Raw genomic sequence first — 15995 nt, forward strand, 5'->3', positions numbered from 1 at the left:
TGCCCGCCCCTGACCATGAGGGAGATGGCAGGTGGCTGGACCCTCTGCCTGGAAGAGTCCTGGGGGTGCAGGCGGCCGCCACCACCACCACTAGGGGCTCCCTCCGAACTTTCTTTCCAGAGACCATGGCTGGGCCATTCTTAGATGTTTGGTGAGGACCCCAGATGTGAGGAGGGTCTCTGGTGTGGAGACTCGCTCTGCACCGCAGAGGGAGCGTGCTCGCACTGGCCTGGTGGTCTGACGGCGGGCGGCTTTCCTAAGGGCGCCGGGCCCTTCGCTCCCCCACGCGCAACCTCTGCCTCCTGGGCTTCCTGGCCATCTCTAGCTGATTCCGCAGGCCCTTGGGCAGGTGCAGCCCTGGGCCTGGGGTTGGATCCCACAGCCTGAACGTGACCGAGGCCAGGCGGCCGGCTGGGCTTCCTTCACTGCCCCTTGGCGGCTCTTACCTTCTCTTGGAAAATAAGTGCCCAGTAATGCCACCTCCTGTGGCCGGGGTGACTGACTGGGAGGGGACTGCTCACACCCCTTCCCACTTAAACGCCCGACCCTAGACCCCTCCTCGGGGAACCAGTGTCCTGAGCTCCCTGTGTTTCCTCTTCTGCTTTGGGCAGAGGCTGCGTAAGAAAACAAAGGGGAAGGAAGTGCAGTGGAGTTTGTAAGTTCTGGGCTGGTTGACTGATTCACAGTGTGATAAGGGTTTCAGCATTTTAAAGAGCACTTTTCCTCTTGTTTAATAATAACCCTAGGAAACAGTCGTTCTCTGCTGTGGGGCACCCTGGGGCTGCAGGATGCTAAGCCCATCGCTGGACTCTCCCCCGAAGCACGATACCAACCCCTGCCTCCAGTCGTGAGACCCAGAAACATCTCCAGGCATCGCCCAGTGCCCCTGGGGCTGAGACTCACAGCCTTAAAATAATCCTAATGCACTTACTGCAGAGCCTTATTGCCTCAGTGTTAGCTGTTGCTGAAATGACTCTTCACTCTCCGACACGCAGTTGTTGTTGAGTTGCTAAGTCATGTCCAGCTCTTAGTGACCCCATAGACTGCAGCACGCCAGGCCTCCCTGTCCGTCACTGTCTGCCAGAGCTTGCTCAGATTCGTGCCCATTGAGTCAGTGATGGCCATCTAACCATGTCATCCTCTGTCATCTCCTTCTCCTGCCCTCAGGATCAGAATCTGTTCCAGTGAGTTGATTCTTCGCATCAGGTGGCCACAGTGTTGGAGGGTCAGGATCATTCCTTCCAGTGAATAGTCAGGGTTGGTTTCCTTTAGGATTGACGGGTAAGGATTGACTCTCAAGAGTCTTCTCCAGCACCACAGTTCGAAAAGCATCAATTCTTCAGTGCTCAGGCTTCTTTATTGGAGAAGGAAATGGCAACCCACTCCAGTGTTCTTGCCTGGAGAATCCCAGGGACGGGGGAGCCTGGTGGGCTGCCGTCTATGGGGTCTCACAGAGTCAGACACGACTGAAGTGACTTAGCAGTAGCAGCCTTCTTTATGGTCCAACTTTTAACATCCGTACGTGACTACTGGGAAAACCATAGCTGACTAGATGGACCTTTGTCGGCAAAGTGATGTCTCTGCTTTTTAACGCACTGTGTAGGATTGTCATAGCGTTATTTCCAAGGTGCAAGTGCCTTTTAATTTTATGGCTGCAGCACAGTCCACAGTGATTTTGGAGCCCAAGAAGATAAAGTCTTCCACTGTTTCCACTTTTTCCCCATTTATTTGTCGTGAAGTGATGAGTCCAGATGCCATGATTTCCATTTTTTGAATGTTGAGTTTTAAGCCAGCTTTTTCACTCTTGTCTTTCACTCTTATCAGCAGGCTCTTTAGTTCCTTTTCGCTTTTTCCCATTAGAGTAGTATCATCCCATTAGAGTAGTAGCATATCTGAGGCTGTTGATATTTCCCCTGGCAATCTGAATTCCAGTTTGTGCTTCAACCAGCCCAGCATTTCTCATATTGGTGGCTCAGACAGTAAAGAATCTACCTGCCATGGTAGGAGACCTGGGTTAGATCCCTGGGTTGGGAAGATCCCCTGGAGAAGGGAATGGCTGCCCACTCCAGTATTCTTGCCTGGAGAATTCCACGGACAGAGGAGCCTGGTAGGCCGTAGTCCATGGAGTCACACAGAGTTGGACACAACTGAATGACTTCCACTTCCAACTCGCAGAGTTTCCTTTATTTCAGCTTGACTTTCAGGATAGACACACAGTGGGACCAGGGGCGAGGGGACAGAACTGATGGGTTTGAAGATGATAATTAAGTCCTTAGGGTCTCAGAGAAAATGGGTTACTGTCCCTCTTGCCAAGAGTTCAGCCGACCAGGGATGGCATGAGAGAGCGCTGCCAAGGGTTCACGCTGGGTGCTTTAACACTGTCCTGCTTACATTGCGCACATGAGAACAGGTCACGATACCGTGTGTTTTAGAGAAGAGTGTAGGAAGGGGCCAGTTTGGAAACACTGGCCTTGATGGAGATGAGGCCGGAGGACATTTGTGAGTTTGATGGCAGCCGCAGGTGAAGGGTGCAGCTGTGGACTTGCAGCGAAGTGGGAGGCGTAAGGAGCAGATACATGGGTCGGACCCCTTGGACCAGTCAGTGATTGCCCGAGAAGTTTTGGTGGCAGGAAGGAGAGCATGAGAAAGCCTCAGTTTGGTGGAAGAGTGAGGCGGGGTCTCTGAACCCCCAGGGTCAGCAGCTCAGCTTTGCCAGCCGCTGGGCCAAGGACCCCCTATCACCTCCAAGGCTCCCTCAGAAGGAAGCTTAGTGAAGACTACCGCTCAACTTCTGGTCCTTTCTGGGGTGAAAAGTAGGAGCTAGATGTCTTGGATTAAGTGAATATTAAGCAGAAATATTTTTATTTAAAACAATTGAAATTTTTTGGTAAGATATCCACCCACCGACCCACCTTAACATGAAGTCACTTGTTGTGTGATGTCAGGTCCCTTCAGCTTGAATGGAGGCCCTCGTCCAGAGAGCAGGCATGTAAGTGCATCCTTGTCTGGCCTTTCACGGGGGTGCAGCAAGGGGGACGATTCTAGGCAGGTTCTCAGCAGTCGGCACCTGCTCCTGGCGTGTGCGTCTAGGTGGAGACTGGTCACCAGTACCAGGAAGGTGGAAAAGCAGGACCAGGGCCCGGGTTTCAGCACCCTCTGGAGTGCGCCTCAACATGGTGGTCAGCGTCTGGCCCTTTGGGGCCCAGTGCCCGTGGTCGGTCCCTGGCGTGGCCGAGGAGCAGAAACGGGAGCTCTTTCCAAAAGTGCCCTTTTCTCTCGTCCCGTCTCCCGTTGTTGTCCCGGCTATATCCTCCCCCAGGACCGATTCCATACTGGAAAACATTGTTTCTCCGGGGACTGGATTTGTTTTCACCGCAGGTGACTCTGTCCCCTCCCTGCTCAGAGAACCAAGGGCCCCGGGTGGGCCCGGATGGCGGGTGAGGGCGGGCGGCCCCGGCCCGTGTGACCGGCTCTCGCTCCCTTGCAGATCGCCCAGTCGCTCGATGGGGCACGCCGGCGGCCTACCTCCGTGTGTCACCTGCCCGCCTCTCAGCAGCAAGGAACGGAGCTTCAGCACCTCTTCAGTAATGATGATGAAACTGGTATTAACTGAATGGCATTTATGGATTTTTAACTCTAATTCACAGTAAGCCAGAAAGCCATATGTTCAATCCAACCAAAAATCATTCTGTTTTGCTGCGTGTCTCATCCGACTGTGAGAAGTTTCAAGATCCCTGTTTGTACAAAGAGGAATATAAGTGTTACTTGCCGGAGGAGCACAGCTGAAGCAGAAAGCGAAGACGTCTTAATTTATCCTTAAAGATATATGATAGAATTATTTATTTAGGTAGAGTAAAGAGATATATATTTTTTTTTGGTGGTGATGAAAATGGCTCCGCAGAATGCCGACGCAGAATCTATGCAAGTTCAGGAGCTCCCGGTGCCCCTGCCAGACCTACAGAAGCCGGGGAGGGCGGAGGCGGAGACGCGGGACGAGACCGTCAGTGAGGGCTCCATCGACCGCATCCCCGTGCGCCTGTGGGTGATGCACGGGGCCGTGATGTTCGGCAGGGAGTTCTGTTACGCCATGGAGACGGCGCTGGTCACGCCAGTCCTGTTACAGATCGGTGAGTGCCACCCGCGTCCCGGGCTGAGAAGTGAACGCAGGTGCGGGTGGGCACATGGGCTGACCATGCCCCCGGTCTCCCCTCATGGCAGCCTCCTCTGATGGGCTTTCCTCCTGTGTCGGTGGGGGCAGGGTGGGCGGGGGCGATCCTCCAGGCGTGCACGTGGGGTCAGAGGCCCCGGCCAGGTGGTACTGGGTGTCCGGGTGCGTGTGGCCTTCTGAAGCTCTGACCTGGCACACCCTCGCCTCCCATGAGGTGCCACTTGCCGAGCCCCGGGCCCCCCCACCCCCCAGTGCAGCCTCCAATCGTGTCATCTGGCCAAGCCCGTGAGCCCCCACCCCACTGCTTTTCCGTGGAGTGAGGTAAATCGCAGGCCAGGTCGGGGGCCAGGCACCTGCTCAGAACAAGGCCTCGCTGTAGAAGACACTGAAGAATTCTGTTTCCTTTATTTTCATCTTGTTATTGACTTAAATAGAAGTTTATTGTGGAAGTTAGGAGCCTGAATGATGGGTATTTCCAGAAATATTGAGATTCTCAGAGAGACACTCTGCCATCCCTTCCACATTACTGCGAGAAAAGTCTCAGGCCCTGAAAGAGCATGGTCAGAATGTTTAATTTTCCTCATTGTCTAAGAAAGTCTTAAAATCTCTAAGCTCCCAACTTTGTAAGAGATCCGGGTGAGAAGCGTGCTTCATTTTAGAAGTCCACGTGTGCACTGTAAAATATTTTAAATATTTTGAAACTCTGATTTATTTTGGCTATCCCTGGAATGTGTCTCTCTCTGAACTTGATGGCGTGATTCTTGTTCAGAGAGTACATGCTCAGGCGTGCCGGGCGCCTGCCCCTGCAGGGCGGTGGGCAGGGGCTGGTGCGGGTCCCAGCTCAGCAGGTGCCGCGCCTGCCTGCACCGTGTCATCAGGCACGTGACCAAAGGGGCAGGCTGGTCACTCTCTGCGTTTGCATCCCTGTGCTCCCGCGTGCTTTCCCTGTGACACCCCGGGTGTCTGTCTGTCTCACCTTTCATGAGGCTGGAGGGACGGCTCACACCTGGACAAGTCGAGACCCTCTCCTGGGGAGCTGGGGACCGTGGGGTGTGAACCCCGTGGGCCGTGCTGTGTCCTCCATCTGCCTGTTGGCCATCCCTGCACTCACCCCGCTCTGCTTCCTCGGGGCCCCCAGGTGCCAGGCCGCTGGGGGCAGATGGAACACCATGTCTGGCAGTCCCACGTGGCCTCGTTCTGGTGCTGGGAGCCAGCGAGTGACCAGCCCAGCAAGAGCCGCCTTGCTGGGAGGAGAGCTGGGCTGAGATGCCGGCCCCTGGAGGACCTGGGAAGACCTCTCGGGGGGAGAGGGTGGGAGTGCGGGGCAAGTCTTGGAGCCCACCTTTGTGGCCAGACCCCGGGCGGGCCGTGTGCGGCGGCATGGAAACTTACCAGGTGCGTATTTCGCACCTCAGGCGTGCCGGGGTGTGGGTTCACAGTTGAGGTCATCACGAAAGCAGTGTGGCCAGACTCGGGGGGTCAGAGGCAGGTCCCATGTTTACCTTCTATGGTCTCTCATGGTTCTGGCTCTGATATTTGAGGAGCAGGTTGGTAGCAGGAGTGCAGGTTTGGGAGCATTTCCGTGGTGACGGGTCACGTGTGTGGTGGCCCAGCACCCTGCTGCTCACACAGCCCCTTGGCACTTTCACACTGTGCAGGTTCTGTGTCTCAGTTTCCACACAGCTTACATTTCACTGTGTGGTTCTGAGTGTATACGTATCACACAAGACTTGCAACCATTTCAGATAATCCCGGATAATGTATATTCTAAGTTTTCTATATAATGCCTAGGCTATGCATTAACTGTAGCTTTTAAAAGTTGCAAGTGTGTCTGTTCCATGTGACCATACACCAGTGATAATGAGAAGCAGGACAGTTGTCATCATAGTTAAACTGTGACAGAACAGCCCAAAGGGGATGGAGGTGACCCTTGTCACTGACCCTGGACACTGCATAGGAGAGCAGGACTCTGGCAGAAGCTGTTTCCATGGGCTGAAGGAGCAGAGCTTAACGAGAGTTGTCCTGAGATGGGCTTAGATAGGAGCCAGACAGTAAGGCCTGATCCTTTTCTCAAGGTTGTACTTGAATTTCACTCTTGGGGCAATGTTCAGTTCAGTCACTCAGTCATGTCCGACTCTTTGTGACCCCTTTGACTGCAGCATGCAAGGCTTCCCTGTCCATCACCAACTCCTGGAGCTTGCTCAAACCATCCAACCATCTCATCCTCTGTCGTCCCCTTCTTCTCCCGCCTTCAGTCTTTCCCAGCATCAAGGTCTTTTCAAATGAGTCAGTTCTTTGCATAAAGTGGCCAAAGTATTGGAGTTTCAGCTTTAGCATCAGTCCTTCCAATGAACATTCAGAACTGGTTTCCTTTAGGATGGACTGGTTGGATCTCCTTGTTGTCCAAGGGACTCTCAAGAGTCTTCTCCAACACTACAGTTAAAAGCATCAATTCTTCAGTGCTCAGCTTTCTCATAGTCCAACTCTCACATCCATACATGACTACTGGAAAAACCATAGACGGACCTAGGGGCAATGTAGTGGTCAGAGTGGTCTGTCACACCCAGAAGTACAATGTTTATTATTGGATTTTGTATATTAATAATTATTAAAGCTGAAACAGGAATTTCCCTGGTGATGCAATGGCTAAGACTCCAAGCTCCCAATGCAGGGGCTAGGGTTCGATCCCTGGTCAGGGAACTAGATCTCACATCCCTCAACTAGGAGTTTAAATGCTGCAACTAAGGATCTGGCATGGCACAATGAAAACTGAAGATCCTGCATGCTGCAACTAAGACCCAGCGCAGCCAAATACATCCATACGTGTGTGTGTGTGTACATGTGTGTTGCACATGTAAATATGTGTGTTGTACATGTACATTGTGCGGGTGTGTGTTGTATGTGTACATGTGTGTGAATGTGTACATGTGTGTTATGTGTGCATGTGCTGTATACGTACATGTGTGTATGCGTGTGTAGATGTGTATATGTACATGTGTGGTATATGCATTGCTGCTGCTGCTAAGTCGCTTCAGTCGTGTCCGACTCTGTGCGACCCCATAGACGGCAGCCCACCAGACTCCCCCGTCCCTGGGATTCTCCAGGCAAGAACACTGGACTGGGTTGCCATTGCCTTCTCCAATGCAGGAAAGTGGAAAGTGAAAGCGAAGCCGCTCAGTTGTGTCTGACTCTTAGCGACCCCATGGACTGCAGCCTACCGGGCTCCTCCACCCCTGGGATTTTCCAGGCAAGAGTACTGGAGTGGGGGTGGTATGTGTATATGTGTGTATATGTGTGTTGTATATGTACATGTGTGTATAGTGTGTGCGTGTTGTATATGTACGTATGTGTATATGTGTGTGTATGTGTGTGTATGTGTTGTATATGTACATATGTGTATAGTATGTGTGTGTTGTATGTGTATATGTGTGTGTTGTATATGTACATGTGTGTATATGTGTGTGTTGTATATGTACGTGTGTGTGTGTGTGTGTGTGTGTGTGGCTGAAGCTGTTGTCTCACTGAGGACACTTGGATCCACCTGATAGATGCCTGCAGGTGTAAGCACCACCACAGTGCCCCCGTCGTCCCAGGAGGCTCCCTGGTGGCCCGTCGCATCAGTGCTCCTCCATGACGGGGGTCGCCTCTGTCGTGGTCCTGCCCTGTCTGAAGTTTGCACGAGCAGAATCACGCAGTAGGTGGTCCGGTTTCTGCCGTGCTTCGGCGGTTGGTTCGTCCATCCTGCTGCACTAAGTGGTCCACTCAATGGACACACCCCCTTTCCCCTGCTCGTTCACCAGCTCAGAGCATCTGCGTCGTTTCCATCTGGGGGCTGTTTTATTTTATTTTATTTTTTTGCTTATGGGGGCTGTTTTAAATAGAGCTGCTCTGAGTCTGTGTGGACTTGTGCTTCGTTTCCCACGAGTGGAGACCTAGGAGTGGGGCGGCTGGTCCCACGTAAGCGCAGGTTCGCTTTACAGGCAGAGCCCATTCCGACCATTCCCCACGTCCTTGAGAACACTTGCATTCCTCTTCAAACAGCGATGTTAACCATCTGTTCCTGTGCCTGTTGGGCCTTCGTGTATCTTAGGTGGAGTGCGTGCTCAGATTTTTTTGCCGATATTTCAGTCAGGTGGTTTGTCTCATTAATGAGTGGTGAGGGTTCTTTATTAAGAAGTCCTTTATCAGATGCGTCTGCCCGGGGGCATCCAGTTCTGTCCTGGGCTGATGGACTTGCTCATCACTTGTGTCGTGAGCCCATCACAGGGCCGGGCTCTCACGGCCAGCCTGTTCGTGTGCTTCCCACCCGGGAGACTCCAAGGAGCCGCCCGAAGTGCCGTCTTCCCGTCACCATTCTGCGCAGTCTCCCCCATCCCCCACCCCTACCCCCCGGGCCCAGAGCAGTTTCAGACGCTCACCAGTGCTCCAGGCCCAGGGGATGCTCAGTGAGCATTCGTGGGAGGAAAGAATGGGTGACGCAGATAGACGCCCGATGTGTCCGTGTACCTTCTTCAAAGCCCACCTCCTGGTTTCCTGCCTTCCAGAGTCTGTCCCCGACAGCTGGCCCCCACCCGGGCTCTTGGGGCCTCTGGACTCATTGATGCACACAACACAGAAGGCCCATGGGATTCCCCAGGGAGCCAGTCAGCGCCCACCCCAGCGGAACCACGTGCGTTGCCTCTCATTCAAGTCACACGTGTTTGCTCTGAGAATGACCGGGCCTGTCTCCAGTGGAGATGAGGGCACAGGTAAATGCTGTGGACCCAGCGCTGGTCACCCTCCCACCAGCAGGCTTTTTTCTGGTGGCAGCGTGAGGAAGCAGAGGCTGGGAGGGCTGGCTCGCCTGTCTTGGGGGAGCCCCCCAGGGGCACGTGGGCTGTGTTTAAACCTTGAAGCGTCTGGCCTGAGTTTCAGCTTCAGCATCCCAGCCTTTCTGGTTTGGTCCGATGGCCATCCATGAACAGAGCTCGTTGCTATGTCTGCGGGGGGCTGTGTTCCGCTCAGATCCCCAGCCCTCTGCCTGGCCCCTCACCTGACATCGCGTGTCTGCTGCGTTGAGGACCTGGGGAACAATGGCTGGAAGGCGGAGTGCCCTCCCCACCACGGCCACGGCCTGAGCTTACACATGGGCCCAGGAAGTTGACTCTAACCTAAATACTGATCCCAGCCATCAGTCCTCAAAGTACCTTGTCACCCCACTGCCCCGAGGGTGGGTGCGGGCTGAGGGCCGCCTGGGTCCCAGGCTGAGGGCTGCCCAGGCCGCGGGAACCTGGGAAGAGGTGGTGGTTTCTAAGCCGGGCATGTGTTCCTCAAGCTCCACACCTGCCTGGCATGGCCGCCGGCCTGCGGGAGGAGCTAATTCCAGAGACACCTGCAATTATGAGGAGAGTTATTCCAGCCAAATAGAAAATACAGATTCTACAAAAGCCACTGCCCTTTGGCATGCCGCAAAATTACCATGTCAGTCCTCGATGGGCGGCCGCGGGTTGGGACGCCCGCCACTGGGGAGTACCGTGCAGTGAGGGCGTGGGGGACGTGCCCAGAAGCAGGTGGAGGGAGCCTGCTGGCAGGGGAGGTGAGCTCTGGCCCCGCTCTGAGGGGGCCCCGCACCCAAGCTGTTAGGGTCTTGGTGGTCAGAACTCAGACCCCGTGGTGCCTTGTTCACTCCCGTCCACCTCCCCGAGGAAGGGCTCAGCTTCTCGGTGGGAAGGTTACCACTCCTGCTGTGGTCTGGAAGGCAGCTAGGCCTGGCCTGTTGCATTCCTGGGTCTGGGGGACTGAACTATAATTCCAGCACTTGCTGTGGTCTGTCTCTCAAATCCGGCTTGTCGCGTGAGCTGGCTTGTTGATAGTCGTCCTAGCTGTCACTCTCAGCTGTGCGTTCTTGTGTTTCTTTCACATGAGTCTTGGGGCTTTGGTGTTTGGTTACACGTTGTCTCCTGTGATCCTCAGCTGGTGGCACGTGTGTTGACAGATAGCCTTGGCAGGGCTTGTCTGATTCCAGCTCTGGGGTGATGGAGCCGTTCTGTTTTCATGTCTTTTCATGAAGGGGGTTAGAGGACAGGGTCTCTGCCCACCCTGTCCTCCCTCCTCTCTCTGATCCTGGACCCGCTGGCCCTGGTGGCTGCTTGGCCACCTGCCCTGTGGGGGGTGTAATAGGAAGTCAAATCGCCACGCTGTTTTTGTACAGAGGTGAATAATTTTGGAAAGTGCAGTTTAAATCGCACCTCTGTGAGCCATCTGTGTGTGTTTGCTGGCCCAGGTGCCCCCGCCATCAAGGACACTGCAAGTGCTCGTCCACGGGGGTCCGCCGCAGGAAGGCCTTGCCTGGCCAGACCGGTACCTGCAGTGAGAGCTCCTGACTCCACGTGAGCACATCTTTGTGCTGGCGCCTCTAGACCAGCAGCAGAGCCATCCCTCGGCGCTGGAAGGGCAACACTGAGCCAGCAGGCCTTGGGGACAGAGGCAGGGGGCAGGCAGGTGTTGCCGGGACAGCCGCCCCTCCTGGTCCCCCTGGCTGGGCCGCAGAGGGGGCAGAAGGGCGGTGCGGGCGGGTGGCACCCACCCCTTCGAAAAGATGCGGGGCAGCAGTCCTGAGACTGTGGCTCCGCGAGCTCAGGAAGAGCATGGTGCAGAGCTGGGGCAGCCACTGGTTCTCCGCTCTCCTTTGCAGGAGAAGGGCCTTTAAAAACTGGGCCTCTGCTTTCTTGGACCCAAAGCACTTTTCACTTTCAGGTTCAGGATTCAGAGGTCAGGGAAGTGAGACTTCCGTCCGTCTCCTGTCCTCAGCACCTGGTTCTGTCCCTGGAGGAGCAGGTTTCATGAGCCTCCTTCTGGATGTCTCCCACACGTGTGACATGTGAGACACGCTGTCCCTACTAGCAGCAGAGAGCGTCATAGACAGACGAGAACCCAGGTCCAGGTCAGGGCAGAAAGCCCGTTGGTTTATCCAGGCTCTTGCTGCGTCCTCCTGGTGAGCCCGCCCACCTTGGTGCCGACCTTGGGGCTGGCCCAGGTGCCTTCAGCCTCACCATCACCCCCCCCCCCGTCTAAGAGGCTCCATCTCCTAGATCCCCACACCGTTAGTCAAGCGTCTCAGCTTCTGGAGGGGCCCTTTAAACACACGTACCTTTTTAGGCTTCAGGCTCAAAGTGAAATCGCTCAGTTGCGTCTGACTCTGCTAACCCATGGACTGTAGCCTACCAGGCTCCTCCGTCCATGGAATTTTCCAGGCAAGAGTACTGGAGTGGGTTGCCATTTCCTTCTCCAGGGGATCTTTCCCACCAGGGATCGAACCTGGGTCCTCCCACATTGTAAGCACACGCTTTACCGTCTGAGCCACCTGGGAAGCCAAGGAGGGAAGAGTAGCAGCTAAAAATTGTTGCTCTGTTAGTGCCAAGTGGGGTTCTGACAAGTAAGACCCACAAGCTTGCAGCCAAACAGAGGGTGAGAATGTGACGTGTCGGGGCAAGGGGCCTACGGGCCCCGCTAGGCGTGGCAGCATCCGTGCCTGCCTCCTGCAGGGCCGGTGGTCTGGGGGCTGAGGAGAGGCTGCCCAGGAACTTCTGCAGACCAGCTCCTGGTGCAAGCCTGGCACTGCAGGTAGGTGCCCGCGGTTTGCACGCCGTGTGTGTGTGTGTGCGCGCGCGTGCATGTATATGTGTGCACACGTGTGTGATGTGTGCACGTGCTGTGTGTACACTCAGGTGTACCCGACGAGCCTGGCCTCAGAGTCAGGATCAAGTGGGAATGAGGGGTCCCTGTCAGAGGAGAGTCTGGGAGGTGCCTGCCCAGAGCCAGAGCAGCCCCCCGCGAAGCTCCGGAGCCCTCCTGGACGGACACAGTCTGGCCCCACAGAGCTTCCCCCTTGGGAAGGGGCATCTCCCCCCCGCCCCCCACTGGTTCCTTCTTCGTTCTCGAAACACCCTTGAAGGAAAAGGAAAGTCCTAGAAAGGTGTCCTGTGGCCTCTCCGCTGACAGATGCCAGTTTCTCTCCTGATGGAAGTTGGGGGGAGCAGGGCTGTGCTGTCCCAGAGTGACCAAGTGCTTTGTACATTTATGTATGGGGAAGCTTAGGTTTAATCTTGTCTGTCTCATTCAGGAGGAGTGAAACTGTGTTCATTTTGTGTCTGTCTGTCTTTTTTCTTTTTTAAAAGCACTCTTCCCACTTTCAGTCCTAACAATGTGAATCAGAATTCCGAGGATGTGATGTGTCAGAACTGGAGCCTCACCTTTTCTTTCTGTGGGAAAAACCTGCCCTTTAGCAGCTGGCCTTAAAGAAAACACGGAAGCTCGAGGTACCGTAAGTGCCAGTCACTGTCCTCCACTCCCTGGATCGTGGAGAGAAGCGGACAGTGAGGCTGGCACCTGCGGAGCAGAGTGGGGCCGTGACCCGGTGGCCCCCAGCTGCACCCCCTGTAATCCAGCCCCCTGCCCGCCCCCAGGACTCAGTGCCTGTCTCTAAACCGTGTGCCTTCTGGTGCCACTGACTCAGGCCAGCACTTGACATCCATCGGGCAGCGCCCGGGAGCACACACGCCTTTGGTGAGAATTGAGTGCTGTGGGCTCATGCTGTATCCAAGGTGAGGAGCGCGCCGTGCTGAGTGCCTGCGTGCTGGATGGACTTGAGAGCGGTCGTGCCTTGGAGCACGCAAGCGTGCCCTGCACCCTTCTCGAGCGAGTGTGGATGTTGCCCGCAGGTGGCCGGTCCTGAGTTACCTTTAGCGTCAGGCCTCCAATGTGGCCCTCCCAGCAGCTGCTTTTCACACCTCGTGCTTCCCCAGCTCAGATGCGCTTCCTAGAAATTCCCTTTGTGTATAGTGACCCCCGGGCCTTCTGCAGGGGGCGCTCCTGGTTGGTTTTCCTGTTTTGTCAAAGAGCTGCCAGCTCGCTGCCCTGTCTCCTTTGTGCCACCCAGTTCCTAAGGTGCCCCTGTCTGGTTCTTGCGGGTCACCCGGCACTGTTGACACAAAGCTGCGTCACCGAAAGAGGGACAGCTGAAGGAGGCTGGGAAGAGGGGCAAGTGGTGGAGGCTGGAGTGGTGGTTCTGGGGACCCATGCGGGGAGGACACCCCGCCCAGCCTGTGTCACTGCGCTGGCTGCCGAGACGACGCCCACAGGCCCTCCAGCCCCTGGGCGGGGGGCTTTCAGGCTGGTGGCCCGCTGCTCTTCAGCGCGTGGGGGTCTCTCCCTGTGTGGGGCTTCGGTCCTGGGCTGAGGTTAGCCCAGAGCATGTGAGCTTAAATTCTGCCTTGGTGCTTCGGTCGTTCTTCTGCAGCGAAAACCCCACCAGGCTTGGCCATCCTCCTCCGGGTGGTAGAGCGGTCTTTGTGTTGCTTCTGATCTGACAGTTGTTTTCGTATCTGTGAAAGCTGATGCTGTGCAGACATGGAGAATTTTATCAGAGCCGCTCTCAAGATGGGTTTCCCCGGGACCTGTCCGCCCTGTCTGGGCTTATGCTTGGTCTGCAGGCCCGGAGGCCAGGGTCCCCCGGTGTTGGGGGAGGGGTTCCCAGGCTCCCCCGGGTTGGGACGCGGACCCAGGAAGAGAGCACTGGGCTCCAGGCCCTCATCCACCCCCATCCCAGAGCGCCGTCGGGGGAGGGGCGGGCGTGCCCGCAGGGCTTAGGCGCAGAGGAGGATGGTAAGTGGATGAGATGGGCCTTCACAGGCGTCTGTACGAGTGAAACAGTCCAGACACAGAAGGACAAGCGCTGTGATCGCACCTCTGCTCGGGACCCAGGAGGGGGGTGTCGGGGCTGAGGGAGGGGCCCGGGCGGGCTTTAAGGGGGACGGAGTTTCCGCTTCACAGGTGAAGGTCCTGTGGGGACAGCAGGGGACTTGTACCTGAAGTCACTGAACCAAACTCCTCAAAGCGGTCAGAGAGGCAGCTTTCACACGATGGATATCTTACCCCCACTTTTTAAATGTGGAAAAAAACTGGACGGGCCGCTCTATCTGGCTGAAAACTGGATTTCCTGCCGACGAGAGACTGAGGAAGCCTGAAGGGCGACACGTGGCCCGAGCTGGGAGGTGGTGGAGGGCCCACACGCGCCCACGGAGGGGGGTCCAGACAGGCACGTGTCCCTGCCTGGGGGCCCTGACGTGACACCCACCCGGGCCAGGGGACCCTTGCTGTCCCCTCAGAGCCCAAGCAGCACGCTGGAAGGACAGGCAGGAGTCCGTCAGAATCTCCTGGAGTTTGATGAATTAATTGAAGAACTGTTGTGCAGGGCTGTTTTGTTTGGGTTGGGAAGTCTGGATTTCCTCGTGTTTCAGATCATTGTATTTTAGAGACAATGCAATGTCAGCCGCGGTCACTTTTCCCAAGGAATTCCATGCCTGTTTCTCTTTCATCAAACGCTTATTGAGCACCTACCCGCCAGGTGCCGGGCGTTGTGCCAGGTCCCCGGGCGGGGTGAGCAGCCAAGGCTTCTGCTTCGATGGGGCCATGCACATGCAGGGACTGAGCATGTGGGGGTCTCTGTGGGGTGACGGGCACCTGCGCTCCAGGGACCGAAGGGTCCCAGGTCCAGGGAGGCCTGGAGGGGGTCCCCAGTCCCGCACACCAGCTCTGAGCTCGCGGAGCCTGGGCTCAAGGCTGTGGCTTATGGTTTGGAGAAGGAAGGGCAGTCGGAATACAGGCCACTGCCCTCTCCGTTGAGGATGAGCGTGGGGATGGCAGAAATGGGACAGGAGGCGACAGCCGGGCCCAGAGAGGAGGGGGTGGGGAGGTTCGTGGGGGAGGTGGCCTGGCCTCCTGGTTGCCGAATGCACAGAGGCCAGGAGTGAAGGCGAGTCATTGCCACATTCCAGCCTGCGGCGTGGCAGGGAGGGGCAGAGGGAAGTGTGGCCTGCTGGGGGAGCCGTGACTAAGTCTGAATGGCACAGGCTTGGTGCCAAGTCCTGTTTGGGAAGCTCTGGTTCCTGGTGGGCCAGATCATAGGAGGCCTTAGAACCCACTCCTCGGAGGTGATTTCCAGAGAAATCTGAGTGATTCCGTCCTTTGCCAATATTGCACACTTGAACCTTAGTTAAAGCAAGAATGGAGCAATTATGTTGCATTAGGTAAGTAATCTTAGAGACAATTTAAAATATATGGGAGGATGTGCGTAGGTTACGTAGGTTACGTGCAGAAACCTACTGTCTGTATCAGGGACTTGAGCACCTGTGAAAAAGCTCAGGGAGGGTTCTGGGGCCAGCCTTCTGTGGACACTGAGGGGTGAGTGTACACTTGGGTGAAAGGACAGAAAATGCTGTCAGTTATTCCCGCAGAAAGTGATCATGTCACTTTGTAATGAAAGCCAGAAAGAAGTCAAATAAACTTTAGCAGAGCATTACAAGTATGTGTCGGAATGATAAGGAACCGGGTAACACAGAGCTGGGGTTCAGGGTGATCTGTCTTCCATGGGTCCCTTCTCAGGGGAGCCCAGCCCACGGGCCTCCTGCTGCTTGTGAAAGCAGAACTCTCCAGGGAATCACTCTAAATGTTAAATTTTTCTCTTAAGCTTGCAACAAGATTATAATCACAGAGATGAATTTTTTTAATGGTAAATTTTGGAACAAAGACTCTCTTTGCTGTTAAAAGCAGTCAGTGTAGAGTGTGTTCACCAGCAAGACATGTCCCTGATGGTAGTAATTTTGTCATTAAAAAGCCAACTATCTGAATCCCATGCAAAATGCATACATGTATAAATGATGGAAGTGGTATGTGGATAGGGTTTGTCTTCGGGTGCAGCCTAAGTAGTTTTCCCCGTTGAACTGGAGAGACCGCGTGCGTGTGCCTTATAGCTAGCTTGTAAGCTTCAGGGAAGCATCACAGAAAGAAA

At 55.4% G+C, this 15995-nt stretch overlaps 1 protein-coding gene across 4 annotated transcripts in view; it reads left to right on the forward strand.

The window, feature by feature from the left end:
• Positions 1 to 15995, forward strand: part of SLC45A4 (solute carrier family 45 member 4) — a 68585-nt gene that overhangs the window by 32139 nt on the left and 20451 nt on the right. For all 4 annotated transcript variants that reach the window (XM_069600867.1, XM_069600869.1, XM_069600870.1 and 1 more), the window contains exon 2: positions 3488 to 4127. In XM_069600867.1, coding sequence (XP_069456968.1) covers positions 3884 to 4127 — 244 coding nt within the window. In that variant the 5' untranslated portion in view covers positions 3488 to 3883. The remainder of the gene's footprint in view (positions 1 to 3487; positions 4128 to 15995) is intronic.

This window comes from Ovis canadensis, chromosome 9 (genome assembly GCF_042477335.2).
Source record: "Ovis canadensis isolate MfBH-ARS-UI-01 breed Bighorn chromosome 9, ARS-UI_OviCan_v2, whole genome shotgun sequence".
Lineage (NCBI taxonomy): Eukaryota > Metazoa > Chordata > Mammalia > Artiodactyla > Bovidae > Ovis > Ovis canadensis.